Here is a 15,800-nt window from a genome sequence, read left to right as displayed (position 1 = left end):
TACACAGGATTAGATTATGTATGGTTATGTTGATGGTCCAATTGTCACTAGCTTGATACACAGGATTAGGTTATGTGAGGTCCATTTGTCACTTGCTTGATATACAGGATTAGGTTATGTGTGGTTCATTTGTCACTAGCTTGATACACAGGATTAGATTATGTGTGGTCCATTTGTCACTAGCTTGATACACAGGATTAGGTTATGTGTGGTCCATTTGTCACTAACTTGATACACAGGATTAGGATTATGGTTATTTGTGAGCTTGATATTAGGTTATGTGAGGTCCATTTGTCACTTGCTTGATACACAGGATTAGGTTATGTGTGGTTCATTTGTCACTAGCTTGATACACAGGATTAGATTATGTGTGGTCCATTTGTCACTAGCTTGATACACAGGATTAGGTTATGTATGGTCCATTTGTCACTATCTTGATATACAGGATTAGGTTATGTGTGGTTCATTTGTCACTAGCTTGATACACAGGATTAGATTATGTGAGGTCCATTTGTCACTAGCTTGATACACAGGATTAGGTTATGTGTGGTCCATTTGTCACTATCTTGATTCACAGGATTACATTATGTATGGTCCATTTGTCACTAGAGGAACATTGAGCATTTATGTATATGGGGTCCATTTGTCCGTGGAGGAACATTGAGCATTTATGTCCATTTGTCAGTGGAGGGATATTCAGAATTGGAAGACAAGACCTGGAATGTTTTTTCATGTGATCTGTATTCCACCAGGTGGGGCTGCTGCTATTCCGTCCTGGGGCAAATGCTGGTTGGCAGTCCTCAATGTCTATAGCTGGGATGGACTTCATTCTCTGTTCCCTGAAATGTGGTAAGTTGTGTCTCTGTTCCCTGAAATGTGGTAAGTTGTGTCTCTGTTCCCTGAAATGTGGTAAGTTGTGTCTCTGTTCCCTGAAATGTGGTAAGTTGTGTCTCTGTTCCCTGAAATGTGGTAAGTTGTGTCTCTGTTCCCTGAAATGTGGTAAGTTGTGTCTCTGTTCCCTGAAATGTGGTAAGTTGTGTCTCTGTTCCCTGAAATGTGGTAAGTTGTGTCTCTGTTCCCTGAAATGTGGTAAGTTGTGTCTCTGTTCCCTGAAATGTGGTAAGTGTACTGAAACATGGTAAGTTGTGTCTCTGTTCCCTGAAATGTGGTAAATTGTGTCTGTGTTCCCAGATAGTTACTGTCTGATTTATGTTATATTTTGGAACATGAAGTATGTAAGTCATTGTCTGAGCACTGTAATGTACTGAAACATGAGCTGTATAAGTCATTGTCTGAGCACTGTAATGTACTGAAACATGAGCTATGTAAGTTATTGTCTGAGCACTGTAATGTACTGGAACATGAGCTATGTAAGTCATGTCATTGTCTGAGCACTGTAATGTACTGGAACATGAGCTATGTAAGTCATTGTCTGAGCACTGTAATGTACTGGAACATGAGCTATGTAAGTCATTGTCTGAGCACTGTAATGTACTGAAACATGAGCTATGTAAGTCATTGTCTGAGCACTGTAATGTACTGGAACATGAGCTATATAAGTCATTGTCTGAGCACTGTTATGTACTGGAACATGAGCTATAGAAGTCATTGTCTGAGCACTGGAACATGTTATGTATTGGAACATGTACTGCTGAGCTATAAGTCATTGTCTGATTGCTGTTGTATGTGATATATAAGTCATTGTCTGACATGAGCTATGTAAAGTCATTGTCTGAGCACTGTAATGTACTGGAACATGAGCTATGTATTGTCTGAGCAGTGTTATGTATTGGATGAGCTATATAAGTCATTGTCTGAGCACTGTTATGTATGTACTGGAACATGAGCTGTATAAATCATTGTCTGAGCACTGTTATGTACTGGAACATGAGCTATGTAAGTCATTGTCTGAGCACTGTTATGTACTGGAACATGAGGTATGTAAGTCATTGTCTGAGCACTGTTATGTACTGGAACATGAGCTATGTCATTGTCTGAGTCTGAGTGTAATGTACTGGAACATGAGCTATGTAAGTCATTGTCTGAGCACTGTTATGTATTGGACATGAGCTATGTAAGTCATTGTCTGAGCACTGTTATGTATTGGAACATGAGCTATGTAAGTCATTGTCTGAGCACTGTTATGTATTGTGTAGGACATGAGCTGTATAAGTCTGGAACATGAGGTATGTAATTGTCTGAGTCATTGTCTGAGCACTGTTATGTACTGGAACATGAGCTATGTAAGTCATTGTCTGAGCACTGTAATGTACTGGAACATGAGCTATGTAAGTCATTGTCTGAGCACTGTTATGTATTGGACATGAGCTATGTAAGTCATTGTCTGAGCACTGTTATGTACTGGACATGAGCTATGTAAGTCATTGTCTGAGCACTGTTATGTATTGGAACATGAGCTATGTAAGTCATTGTCTGAGCACTGTTATGTATTGGACATGAGCTATGTAAGTCATTGTCTGAGCACTGTTATGTATTGGAACATGAGCTATGTAAGTCATTGTCTGAGCACTGTAATGTACTGGAACATGAGGTATGTAAGTCATTGTCTGAGCACTGTAATGTACTGGAACATGAGCTATAGAAGTCATTGTCTGAGCACTGTTATGTACTGGAACATGAGGTATGTAAGTCATTGTCTGAGCACTGTACTGGAACATTCGAGAGCTATGAACATGAGAAGTCATTGTGTACTGGAACATGAGCTATGTAAGTCATTGTCTGAGCACTGTAATGTACTGGAACATGAGCTATAGAAGTCATTGTCTGAGCACTGTTATGTATTGGAACATGAGCTGTATAAGTCATTGTCTGATTGTTGTTATGTATTGGAACATGAGCTATGTAAGTCATTGTCTGAGCACTGTACTGTACTGGAACATGAGCTATGTAAGTCATTGTCTGAGCACTGTTATGTACTGGAACATGAGGTGTGTAAGTCATTGTCTGAGCACTGTTATGTATTGGACATGAGCTATGTAAGTCATTGTCTGAGCACTGTTATGTATTGGAACATGAGCTATGTAAGTCATTGTCTGAGCACTGTTATGTATTGGACATGAGCTATGTAAGTCCATGTCTGAGCACTGTTATGTATTGGAACATGAGCTATGTAAGTCATTGTCTGAGCACTGTTATGTACTGGAACATGAGGTATGTAAGTCATTGTCTGATTGCTGTTAAGTTATGAGCTATATACGTCCGTTATAAATCCGTGTATAGTGGATGCTCTGCTGTAGGCTGCTGCCAAATTGGATCCCTGTCCATCCATCCAAGCTGTGGTGCCACTGTAGGCAAGTGTACCTGCCCATGGCATACTTCTACGGAGAGAAGATCAAGGCCAAGGAGACTGACCTCATTCTGGCTCTGAGAAAGGTGCCTTACTGTTGGCTAATGTGTTTTCGTGTGTGTAAATGTCACTCAAAGAAGTTATGTCATATTTTGCATTAAACTACTCTGGCAGTACAGATTCCAGAGTCCCACCTCATGTTTAGGTTTTCACCTTATTTAAGTTCTTTTGCCTTATATCTTAACGGTTTACAATGCAGTGACTTTGGTCCTAACATTGCCTTATTGCGGCAGATAGTGTTATAATTGCAGCTTTATGATGTGTTATTAAACATGGATACAACAGCAATCTTAGATACATCTTCCCATTATAAAACCATTTGAGCATATATCATGAAAATATATGAAGGATTATATATTATCTATGTGGAATATATACTAAGCAGCAAAAGAAACGTCAATTTGGAATTTTCCTTAACAGAAACAGATAACTGTAAACACATTTAATGTTTTGATTGTATATTTTTGACAACATCTCCAACTTTACCTGAGCAAAGACATTCCTTCCCAAACTCAGAATAGAACCCAGGAAATGGTCTAAAAAATGCAACCTGATCTTGGAGATGGTACGGTGTTCTCCATGTTTTTCATGCAACTCATGCACGTGCTGTTCACAAGGACCAGCCCTATAAAGTGCACCCCCAAACCTGGTTGAAACATTCACATTACAATGTCAGCAGGATGCCACGACTCACGACAGCTCAGAGGAACCAGGCGCTAGGAAGACTTGAAGCTGGCCACTCTGCACAAGCCGTTGCCAGTCACTTCCAGGTCAACGTTCGGACCATCTACAGGCTGCAGCAACGTTTCTGGGACACCAACACCACAAATAATCGCCCCCCATACTGGCAGACCAAGGGTGACCACAAGACGACAAGACCGCCATGTTGTGCGACAGCATGTACACAATCCCTTCATGCAGGCATCCGAAACAGCACGCCAGACAGTGGGAACACAAGGAAGACCAATCAGTACTGATACAGTCTTAACAGCGGGAACCTCCATTGCCGTAGACCTTACCGTGGACCTATCCTCACCCCTTTGGCGTGAACGTCTACAGTTTGCCCTACAACACCAAAACTGGCGATACAGGCAATGGAGAACTGTTCTGTTCACAGAGGAGAGTCGGTACTGTGTATCAACTGCAGATGGCAGAACAAGAATATGGCGATGACGTGGCCAGCGTTACTAAGACCAATGTGTTATAGAAAGAGACTCATGGGGAGGTGCAAGCATCATGGTATGGGGTGGAATAGGCCTGAACCAGAGAGTGGGGCCTGTGGTGTTCCAGAACCTTGGTCCAGGGAGAAGAGGCGGCATCACAGCGGTGCGCTTCATCGACCAAGCTCTCAGACCCCACGTCATACCACATTTCGCACGTCACCGGAACAGCATTTTCCAGCATGATAACGCCCGGGCCCATACTGCCAGAGCTACACGGGACTTCCTACAGCAGAATGGTGTCAACATTATACAGTGGCGAGCCCTTAGTCCTGATTTAAACCCAACTGAACACCTTTGAGATGAAATTCAGAGGAGACTGAATAATGTCATATCAGTGAAGGCCAAACATTTATTGTGCCAGGCCTTTCTCAGAGTGTGGTTCCAGGTGCCAATGGCCTTCATCAATTGATTGGTGCACTCCATGCATAGACGCTGTGCTGCAGTTATTGACGCTCGTGGTGGTCACACTAGATACTGAAGTCAAGAGTCTGAATGGACTGCAAACGTTCACGTAATGTCTTGGAATTGTGCTATTGTCTGAGCACTGTTATTCATTGTTGTACACAAAAAATGTATTTGATCCGCTTATTATGTCCATTTCTGTAATGATTTGATTACAGTGCCTATCTAATTTTGAATTCATACTGACGTTTTCTTGCTACTGAGTATATATCTTCTATCAGTCTATCCTTCCATTATTAGATATGCAGGCTATTTCCTTGATGTTTAATGTCTGTGGTGCTAGTTTGTGTATTTATATTTACTGTATTTGGGCAAAATAATAATCCAGATATGTAGGTGAGCTGCAGGAGATGCAGCAACAACCATCTACCATCTACCATCTGCTGTGTCTCCAGAGACAGGGTAGATGGTTGTTGCTGCGTCTCAGGAGATATGGTAGATGGTTGTTGCTGTGTCTCCAGAGACATGGTAAATGGTTGTTGCTGTGTCTCCAGAGACATGGTAGATGGTTGCTGCTGTGTCTCCAGAGACAGGGTAGATGGTTGTTGCTGCGTCTCAGGAGATATGGTAGATGGTTGTTGCTGTGTCTCCTGAGACATGGTAGATGGTTGTTGCTGCTGTGTCTCCGGAGACATGGTAGATGGTTGTTGCTGCGTCTCAGGAGATATGGTAGATGGTTGTTGCTGTGTCTCCAGAGACATGGTAGATGGTTGTTGCTGCTTTGTCTCCAGAGACATGGTAGATGGTTGTTGCTGTGTCTCCAGAGACAGGGTAGATGGTTGTTGCTGCGTCTCAGGAGATATGGTAGATGGTTGTTGCTGTGTCTCCAGAGACATGGTAGATGGTTGTTGCTGTGTCTCCAGAGACAGGGTAGATGGTTGTTGCTGTGTCTCCAGAGACATGGTAGATGGTTGTTGCTGCTGTGTCTCAGGGGACATGGTAGATGGTTGTTGCTGTGTCTCTGGGGACATGGTAGATGGTTGTTGCTGTGTCTCTGGGGACATGGTAGGTGGTAGATGGTTGTTGCTGCTGTGTCTCCGGAGACATGGTAGATGGTTGTTGCTGTTGTGTCTCCTGAGACATGGTACATAGTAGATGGTTGTTGCTGTGTCTCAGGAGACATGGTACATAGTAGATGGTTGTTGCTGTGTCTCCGGAGACATGGTACATGGTAGATGGTTGCTGCTGTGTCTCCGGAGACACTGGTACATAGTAGATGATTGTTGCTGTGTCTCCAGAGACATGGTACATAGTAGATGGTTGCTGCTGTGTCTCCGGAGACATGGTACATAGTAGATGGTTGTTGCAGTGTCTCCGGAGACATGGTAAATGGTTGCTGCAGTGTCTCCGGAGACATGGTACATGGTAGATGGTTGTTGCAGTGTCTCCGGAGACATGGTACATAGTAGATGGTTGTTGCAGTGTCTCCGGAGACATGGTACATGGTAGATGGTTGCTGCTGTGTCTCCGGAGACTCTGGTACATAGTAGATGATTGTTGCTGTGTCTCCGGAGACATGGTACATGGTAGATGGTTGCTGCTGTGTCTCCGGAGACATGGTACATAGTAGATGGTTGTTGCTGTGTCTCCAGAGACATGGTACATGGTAGATGGTTGCTGCTGTGTCTCCAGAGACATGGTACATGGTAGATGGTTGCTGCTGTGTCTCCGGAGACTCTGGTACATAGTAGATGGTTGTTGCTGTGTCTCCAGAGACATGGTACATGGTAGATGATTGCTGCTGTGTCTCAGGAGACATGGTACATAGTAGATGGTTGCTGCTGTGTCTCCAGAGACATGGTACATGGTAGATGGTTGCTGCTGTGTCTCAGGAGACATGGTACATGGTAGATGGTTGCTGCTGTGTCTCTGGAGACTCTGGTACATAGTAGATGGTTGTTGCTGTGTCTCGGGAGACATAGTAGATGATTGCTGCTGTGTCTCAGGGGACATGGTAGATGGTTGCTGCAGTGTCTCCGGAGACATGGTAGATGGTTCCTGCAGTGTCTCCGGAGACATGGTACATAGTAGATGGTTGTTGCTGTGTCTCCGGAGACATGGTACATGGTAGATGGTTGCTACTGTGTCTCCAGAGACTCTGGTACATAGTAGATGGTTGTTGCTGTGTCTCCGGAGACATGGTACATGGTAGATGGTTGTTGCTGTGTCTCCGGAGACTCTGGTACATAGTAGATGATTGTTGCTGTGTCTCAGGAGACATGGTAAATGGTTGTTGCTGTGTCTCCGGAGACATGGTACATGATAGATGGTTGCTGCTGTGTCTCCGGAGACTTTGGTACATAGTAGATGGTTGTTACTGTGTCTCCAGAGACATGGTACATAGTAGATGGTTGTTGCAGTGTCTCTGGAGACATGGTACATAGTAGATGGTTGTTTCTGTGTCTCTGGAGACATGGTACATAGTAGATGGTTGCTGCTGTGTCTCCGGAGACATGGTACATAGTAGATGGTTGTTGCAGTGTCTCCGGAGACATGGTACATAGTAGATGGTTGCTGCTGTGTCTCCGGAGACTCTGGTACATAGTAGATGGTTGTTGCAGTGTCTCTGGAGACATGGTACATAGTAGATGGTTGTTTCTGTGTCTCTGGAGACATGGTAGATGGTAGATGGTTGCTGCAGTGTCTCCGGAGACATGGTACATAGTAGATGGTTGCTGCAGTGTCTCCGGAGACATGGTACATAGTAGATGGTTGCTGCTGTGTCTCCGGAGACATGGTACATAGTAGATGGTTGTTGCAGTGTCTCCGGAGACATGGTACATAGTAGTAGATGGTTGTTGCTGTGTCTCCGGAGACATGGTACATAGTAGATGGTTGTTGCAGTGTCTCCGGAGACATGGTACATAGTAGATGGTTGCTGCTGTGTCTCCGGAGACATGGTACATAGTAGATGGTTGTTGCAGTGTCTCCGGAGACATGGTACATAGTAGATGGTTGTTGCTGTGTCTCCGGAGACATGGTACATAGTAGATGGTTGCTGCTGTGTCTCCGGAGACATGGTAGATAGTAGATGGTTGTTGCAGTGTCTCCGGAGACATGGTAGATGGTTGTTGCTGTGTCTCCGGAGACATGGTACATAGTAGATGGTTGCTGCTGTGTCTCCGGAGACATGGTACATAGTAGATGGTTGCTGCTGTGTCTCCGGAGACATGGTACATAGTAGATGGTTGTTGCAGTGTCTCCGGAGACATGGTACATAGTAGATGGTTGCTGCTGTGTCTCCGGAGACATGGTACATAGTAGATGGTTGCTGCTGTGTCTCGGAGACATGGTACATAGTAGATGGTTGTTGCAGTGTCTCGGAGACATGGTACATAGTAGATGGTTGTTGCTGTGTCTCGGAGACATGGTACATAGTAGATGGTTGCTGCTGTGTCTCGGAGACATGGTAGATGGTAGATGGTTGTTGCAGTGTCTCCGGAGACATGGTACATGGTAGATGGTTGTTGCTGTGTCTCCGGAGACATGGTACATAGTAGATGGTTGTTGCTGTGTCTCCGGAGACATGGTACATAGTAGATGGTTGCTGCTGTGTCTCCGGAGACATGGTACATAGTAGATGGTTGTTGCAGTGTCTCCGGAGACATGGTACATGGTAGATGGTTGCTGCAGTGTCTCCGGAGACATGGTACATAGTAGATGGTTGCTGCTGTGTCTCCGGAGACATGGTAAATGGTTTGCTGCAGTGTCTCCGGAGACATGGTACATGGTAGATGGTTGTTGCAGTGTCTCCGGAGACATGGTACATAGTAGATGGTTGTTGCAGTGTCTCCGGAGACATGGTACATGGTAGATGGTTGTTGCTGTGTCTCCGGAGACATGGTACATAGTAGATGGTTGTGGCTGTGTCTCCGGAGACATGGTACATAGTAGATGGTTGTTGCAGTGTCTCCGGAGACATGGTACATAGTAGATGGTTGTTGCTGTGTCTCCGGAGACATGGTACATAGTAGATGGTTGCTGCTGTGTCTCCGGAGACATGGTACATAGTAGATGGTTGTTGCTGTGTCTCCGGAGACATGGTACATAGTAGATGGTTGTTGCAGTGTCTCCAGAGACATGGTACATAGTAAATGGTTGTTGCTGTGTCTCCAGAGACATGGTACATAGTAGATGGTTGCTGCTGTGTCTCAGGGGACATGGTATATGGTTGCTGCAGTGTCTCCGGAGACATGGTACATAGTAGATGGTTGTTGCTGTGTCTCCGGAGACATGGTACATAGTAGATGGTTGTTGCTGTGTCTCCAGAGACATGGTACATAGTAGATGGTTGTTGCTGTGTCTCCGGAGACTCTGGTACATAGTAGATGGTTGTTGCTGTGTCTCCGGAGACATGGTACATAGTAGATGGTTGTTGCTGTGTCTCCGGAGACATGGTACATAGTAGATGGTTGTTGCTGTGTCTCCGGAGACATGGTACATAGTAGATGGTTGTTGCTGTGTCTCCGGAGACATGGTACATAGTAGATGGTTGTTGCTGTGTCTCCGGAGACATGGTACATAGTAGATGGTTGTTGCTGTGTCTCCGGAGACATGGTACATGGTAGATGATTGTTGCTGTGTCTCAGGAGACATGGTAAATGGTTGTTGCTGTGTCTCCGGAGACATGGTACATAGTAGATGGTTGTTGCTGTGTCTCAGGAGACATGGTACATAGTAGATGGTTGTTGCTGTGTCTCAGGAGACATGGTTCATAGTAGATGATTGCTGCTGTGTCTCAGGGGACATGGTAGATGGTTGCTGCAGTGTCTCCGGAGACATGGTAGATGGTTGCTGCAGTGTCTCCGGAGACTCTGGTACATAGTAGATGATTGCTGCTGTGTCTCAGGGGACATGGTAGATGGTTGCTGCAGTGTCTCCGGAGACATGGTAGATGGTTGCTGCAGTGTCTCCGGAGACATAGTAGATGATTGCTGCTGTGTCTCCGGAGACTCTGGCACATGGTAGATGATTGCTGCTGTGTCTCAGGGGACATGGTAGATGGTTGCTGCAGTGTCTCCGGAGACTCTGGTACATAGTAGATGATTGCTGCTGTGTCTCAGGGGACATGGTAGATGGTTGCTGCAGTGTCTCCGGAGACATGGTAGATGGTTGCTGCAGTGTCTCCGGAGACTCTGGTACATAGTAGATGATTGCTGCTGTGTCTCAGGGAACATGGTAGATGGTTGCTGCAGTGTCTCCGGAGACATGGTACATGGTAGATGGTTATTGCTACTGTTTCTCTGGAGACATGGTAGATGGTTGCACTATTCAGGTTTCCACATTATCTGAACATGAGTCTGTTGGTTTGTGCAGGAGCTGTATCCATGTGACTTCAGCACTATAGACTGGCCGGCCCAGAGAAACAATATCAGCAAGGCTGACCTGTACACCCCACATAGTTGGCTTTTAGACACAGCCTTCGGTGAGTCCTTGTCATGTCAGGTGTGAGTCCTTGTCATGTCTGGTGTGAGTCCTGGTCATGTCTGGTGTGAGTCCTGGTCATGCCTGGTGTGAGTCCTGATCATGCCTGGTGTGAGTCCTGGTCATGACTGGTGTGAGTCCTGGTCATGCCTGGTGTGAGTCCTGGTCATCACTGGTGTGAGTCCTGGTCATGTCTGGTGTGAGTCCTGGTCATGTCTGGTGTGAGTCCTGGTCATGCCTGGTGTGAGTCCTGGTCATGTCTGGTGTGAGTCCTGGTCATGACTGGTGTGAGTCATGACTGGTGTGAGTCCTGGTCATGACTGGTGTGAGTCCTGGACATGTCTGGTGTGAGTCCTGGTCATGTCTGGTGTGAGTCCTGGTCATGTCTGGTGTGAGTCCTGGTCATGTCTGGCGTGGGAAGAAGGGAGTGAGTGAGAGAAGGAAGAAGGGAGTTTCCTGGACTGGCATGTGGACTTGTATTCGGACTTGTATGTGGACTTGTATGAAGTTTTCCTCAGCTCCTCTGTTTCAGATTTCCTGGACTGGTATGAAGTCTTCCTCAGCTCCTCTCTGTTTCAGTTTTCCTGGACTGGTATGATGTTTTCCTCAGCTCCTCTGTTTCAGATTTCCTGGACTGGTATGAAGTCTTCCTCATCTCCTCTGTTTCAGATTTCCTGGACTGGTATGAAGTCTTCCTCAGCTCCTTTGTTTCAGTTTTCCTGGACTGGTATGAAGTTTTCCTCAGCTCCTCTCTGTTTCAGATTTCCTGGACTGGTATGAAGTCTTCCTCATCTCCTCTGTTTCAGATTTCCTGGACTGGTATGAAGTCTTCCTCAGCTCCTTTGTTTCAGTTTTCCTGGACTGGTATGAAGTCTTCCTCAGCTCCTTTGTTTCAGTTTTCCTGGAATGGTATGAAGTCTTCCTCAGCTCCTTTGTTTCAGTTTTCCTGGACTGGTATGAAGTCTTCCTCAGCTCCTCTGTTTCAGTTTTCCTGGACTGGTATGATGTTTTCCTCAGCTCCTCTCTGTTTCAGTTTTCCTGGACTGGTATGAAGTTTTCCTCAGCTCCTCTGTTTCAGATTTCCTGGACTGGTATGAAGTCTTCCTCATCTCCTCTGTTTCAGATTTCCTGGACTGGTATGATGTTTTCCTCAGCTCCTCACTGTTTCAGTTTTCCTGGACTGGTTATGAAGTCTTCCTCAGCTCCTCACTGTTTCAGTTTTCCTGGACTAGTATGAAGTCTTCCTCAGCTTTTTTCTGTTTCAGTTTTCCTGGACTGGTATGAAGTCTTCCACAGCTCTTCTCTAAGAGAGAAGGCCCTTAACATGTGTTATGAACACATATGTGCAGACGACAGTTTCACAAAGGGTATCAGCATTGGTCCAGTGAGTATGCTGACAATGTTGTAACATGTGTCAAGCTCCCCTGCATGTTACCATCTTTTTTATTACATTTTTAGCGCCCTCCTATTTGAAGTTTATTTACGTTGCATATACGGGCTGTAACAAATATTCAAGTGAATGACAAGTGATTTAAATAAGCACCCCCTTTTTTTCAATATTTTTAGCTTACCACGTGGAATACGATATTTTAAGAAAATATATTTGTTTCCTGATTCTATGGTAACAAGTTTGACTTTGACTCTGTTCATAGTGGTGTGTTTGTCCGGACCATATCTCTAAAACTAATAGGTATTCTTTCATGAAACTGTGTGAACACAAAGACCAGGTTGACAAACGGTTCCTTCTGCTACTTGGGTCGTTAAGAATTTATGTTTTGTCCATTTTCATGGCAGCAAGTTTGACTTTTGATTCTGTTCATAGTGTTGTGTTTGTCTGGACCATATCTCGAAAGAGAACTAGGTATTCTTTCATGAAACTGTGCACCAGCAAAAGCCAGCTTGTCAACTGCTGCTTTTTGCTATTGGTCAGTGATGTTTAGAAGTTTTCCTTTGACTTTGATGTTGGTGTTTATTACCCGTCAACGTATGGGTAGTTGCATACTGATCTCGTACGTCACACGAGTGTCGTATCACGTTGACCTGTGTCGTAACGACTTGACCTGAGATTCTAATGATTTTGATTGGATAACCAATGACCTCTGAATTAGGTCACGTTGTGACGGAACTACTTGTTCATTTATAACAAACACGTGAATTCATTCATTCTACAACTTATATGTATTGTGGGAATGTAAACATTGCAAACGTTGCTCTATCGCTGTTTAAATGTGAGTCGAACTGAGACATTATATAGTAGTTTAATGTAGGAGGCTGTACGAGGCGATGACAACTGACATGCATCGTGATGTCGGTTACCAAGGGGGCAGACGAGCAAGGCGTAGTGACGTCATTATAGTGTGATGTCACAAGTGTACTACATAACAAAATTCTTCTGCAACCTCTTTATGAAACCGGTTTCGGTTTGAAACCATAAAAATAACAAAAATACGCTATTTTGTCAATTTAGAATAGAATAGAATAGAATAATACTTTAATGGCTTTTCAGGAATTTGTGTTACATCAGCAGAGCTACTAACACATTAGAGAGATACCAAACATATTTACATAAATTCGTTGATTAAGGTATCTTCACATTTGTTTAAGAGAGATATGGTACTTGGAATAAAGGATGTACAGGCTCTCTTAGTTTTCACAATTGGAACTTTGTAGTGGCGGCCTGAAGGGAGGAGGTTGTATTCTGAATTTAAGTAGTGAGTACGGTCAGATATGATTTTGACAGCTTGATTCACGATTTGCCGCTCATATATTGATGATAAACATTCAAATCTGACTCTAGCGATTTAACTTGCAGTGTTAACAATTTTGTCTATTTTAGATTTGAGATGAACTGAGAGAGACCCGTACCAACAATGGAAGGAAAATGTTAAAATACTCTGAATAAATGCTACATAAAAAGATGACATTACAGATGGGTTAACATTAAAAGATCTCAGTTTACACATGAGATGAAGACGTTGTTGACACTTTTTGTATAGGGCTTCAGTGTTAGAGTTCCAGTTCAGCTTAGAGTCAATGAAGGTTCCCAGATACTTATACTCCGACACTGTCTCAACACATTCACTGTTGATTATCACTGGAAGCATTTCTGTGGGTTTACTCCGAAAATCATTTATCAGTTCCTTTGTTTTTGTGACATTTAAGAGTAAGTGGTTTTCTGCACACCAAGTCGTAAAATGATTAATGTCCTCTTTATACAGTTCTTCAGAATCAGTGTCGTTCAGTTTGCCGACAATTGCTGCATCATCTGCGAACTTTACAGTTGATCAGGTTGAATTCGAGCTTGCACAATCATTAGTGTAGAGGGTGAAAAGAACAGGAGATATTACACAGCCTTGTGGTGCACCAGTGTTGGTGGTCCGTTTACTCGATTCAGCCCCCGTTAACTTTCACGTACTGCTGTCTGTCCACAAGAAAGTTTTCGATCCACTTGATGAGGTATGAGTTAACGCCCATGTCTAACAGTTTCTGTATCATGATATGTGGCTGGATGGTGTTGAACGAGATGAAAAGTCAACGAAGAGGATCCTGATGTATGACTAGGTGTCTCTAGATGTTTATAGACATTATTCAGGAGTGACAGTGTGGCATCAACAACTCCTCTCCATGACTTGTAGGTGAACTGAAGCGGGTCCAGTATGTCGGCAACTTCCTGACGGAGATGTCTCAACAAGATGCGTTCCAGTGACTTCATTGCTATAGATGTGAGAGCAACTGGCCTGTAGTCGTTGAGTTCTTTAGGTTGTGTCTTTTTAGGAACTGGTACTATTTCTGATGTTTTCCAGACCGAAGGAATAATGTGTGTATTCACTGAGAATTGAAACAATCTAGTGAAAACTGTACACAGTTGAAGTCTGCACTCCTTTAACACAATGTCGTCAAGGTTGTCAGGTCCTTTTGCTTTTCTAATGTTAATTGTGGAGAAGCTTTGAATGACGTCAGCTTCTGATATATGGATACGACTTTCACTATCCTGTACGGCTTCACTAACTTGAGCTCTCTCATTGGTAAAGTCGTGACAATCAAAGCGGCTATAGAAAGTGTTGAGGTCCTCAGCAAAGGTTTTATTATCCCCGGCGTTGGTTGTCTGTCATCGCCTGCTCTTGCCAATCATCGTGTTCACGCCTTGCCAGGCTTGTTGCAGATTGCTTTGCTGACACTGTCTCTCAACTTTCTCTTTGTACGCTAGTTTACACTCACGAGCTTTAAGATTGATGTCCTTCTGTGTGCATTTGAGTTTTATTCTATCTTTCTTCTTGTATGCTCGTTTCTTTTCGTTTTGTGATCCAGGGCTTGTTTGGGAAAATTCTGATTTCTTTTTCTGGTATTATGACACAAAAATGTATATAATCCGTAATGACGTCACACATTCCTTCTAATGTTTGTTCTGCATCATAGAACATGTCCCAATTTGTACACGAAAAACATCCTTGTAGGGTTTCAATAGATTCTCTTTTCCATGAATTGACAGTCTTAACAATAGCCTTCTCTGTTTTTAACTTTTGACGATATGTGGGCTGCAAATACACAGAATTATGGTCCGAAGCTCCTAGGGGTGGTTTACTCTATGATTTGTAGGCGTACTTGATGTTACCATAACACAAGTCAAGGATCTTGTCTTTCCATGTACAACATGTTACATACTGATTGTAGGTGGGGAGCACAGACTTCAGGGTACATCCATTAAAATCTCCAAGTATGAATTTTGGTGCATCAGGACAAATCAGCTCTAGGGATTGAACATGATAATGAACTACATCAGCTGCTTGTTTGTTATCGGCACTGGGTGGGATGTAGACACTCACAGCAAAGATCTGACCGAATTCATGTGGTAGATAAGTAGGCCGCATAGACACTGATAGAAGTTCGATGTTTGGTGAACATATCCTTTCTCTCACAAGATAGTTATGACACCACTTTTCATTTATATACATACATACACCTCCTCCAATAGATTTCCCTGTAGTATCTGAATCTCTGTGTAATCGAACGGGAGTACCAAATCTTTCCAAACAGAGGGTGTTACTGTCCACAGAGGGTGATAGCCATGTCTCCGTGAAACATTTAATGCATGTAAGACGTGGGTAATAGATAAAATACCACACTCGGTCTCATAACATACGACTTATACGAAACTCGTGACCTTCCTATGGTTTCTGACCTTGCTTTCGCTCTGTCAGATACCATAGGAAGGACACTCATTTTGTATAATTCATATGTAATGAGACCTCGCGTAGTATTCACTAAGTATCTGACACAGCAGTACAAAGTTACGAATCTCAATTCCATGTTATTTGTTTTGATAG

General features: G+C 43.7%; 1 protein-coding gene across 1 annotated transcript in view; it reads left to right on the top strand.

The window, feature by feature from the left end:
- Window positions 1-15,800, top strand: part of LOC124263131 (lanosterol synthase-like) — a 105,043-nt gene that overhangs the window by 29,972 nt on the left and 59,271 nt on the right. The window contains 4 exon segments of the mRNA XM_046697692.1: window positions 753-849; window positions 3,258-3,393; window positions 10,369-10,477; window positions 11,742-11,860. Of these exon segments, the coding sequence (XP_046553648.1) occupies window positions 753-849; window positions 3,258-3,393; window positions 10,369-10,477; window positions 11,742-11,860 (461 nt within the window).

This window comes from Haliotis rubra, unplaced genomic scaffold, assembly GCF_003918875.1.
Source record: "Haliotis rubra isolate DU_JTF1 unplaced genomic scaffold, ASM391887v1 Scf869, whole genome shotgun sequence".
Classification (NCBI taxonomy): domain Eukaryota; kingdom Metazoa; phylum Mollusca; class Gastropoda; order Lepetellida; family Haliotidae; genus Haliotis; species Haliotis rubra.
The sequence above is the reverse complement of the archived record's forward strand: the minus strand, read 5'-3'. Positions and strand labels throughout refer to the sequence as shown.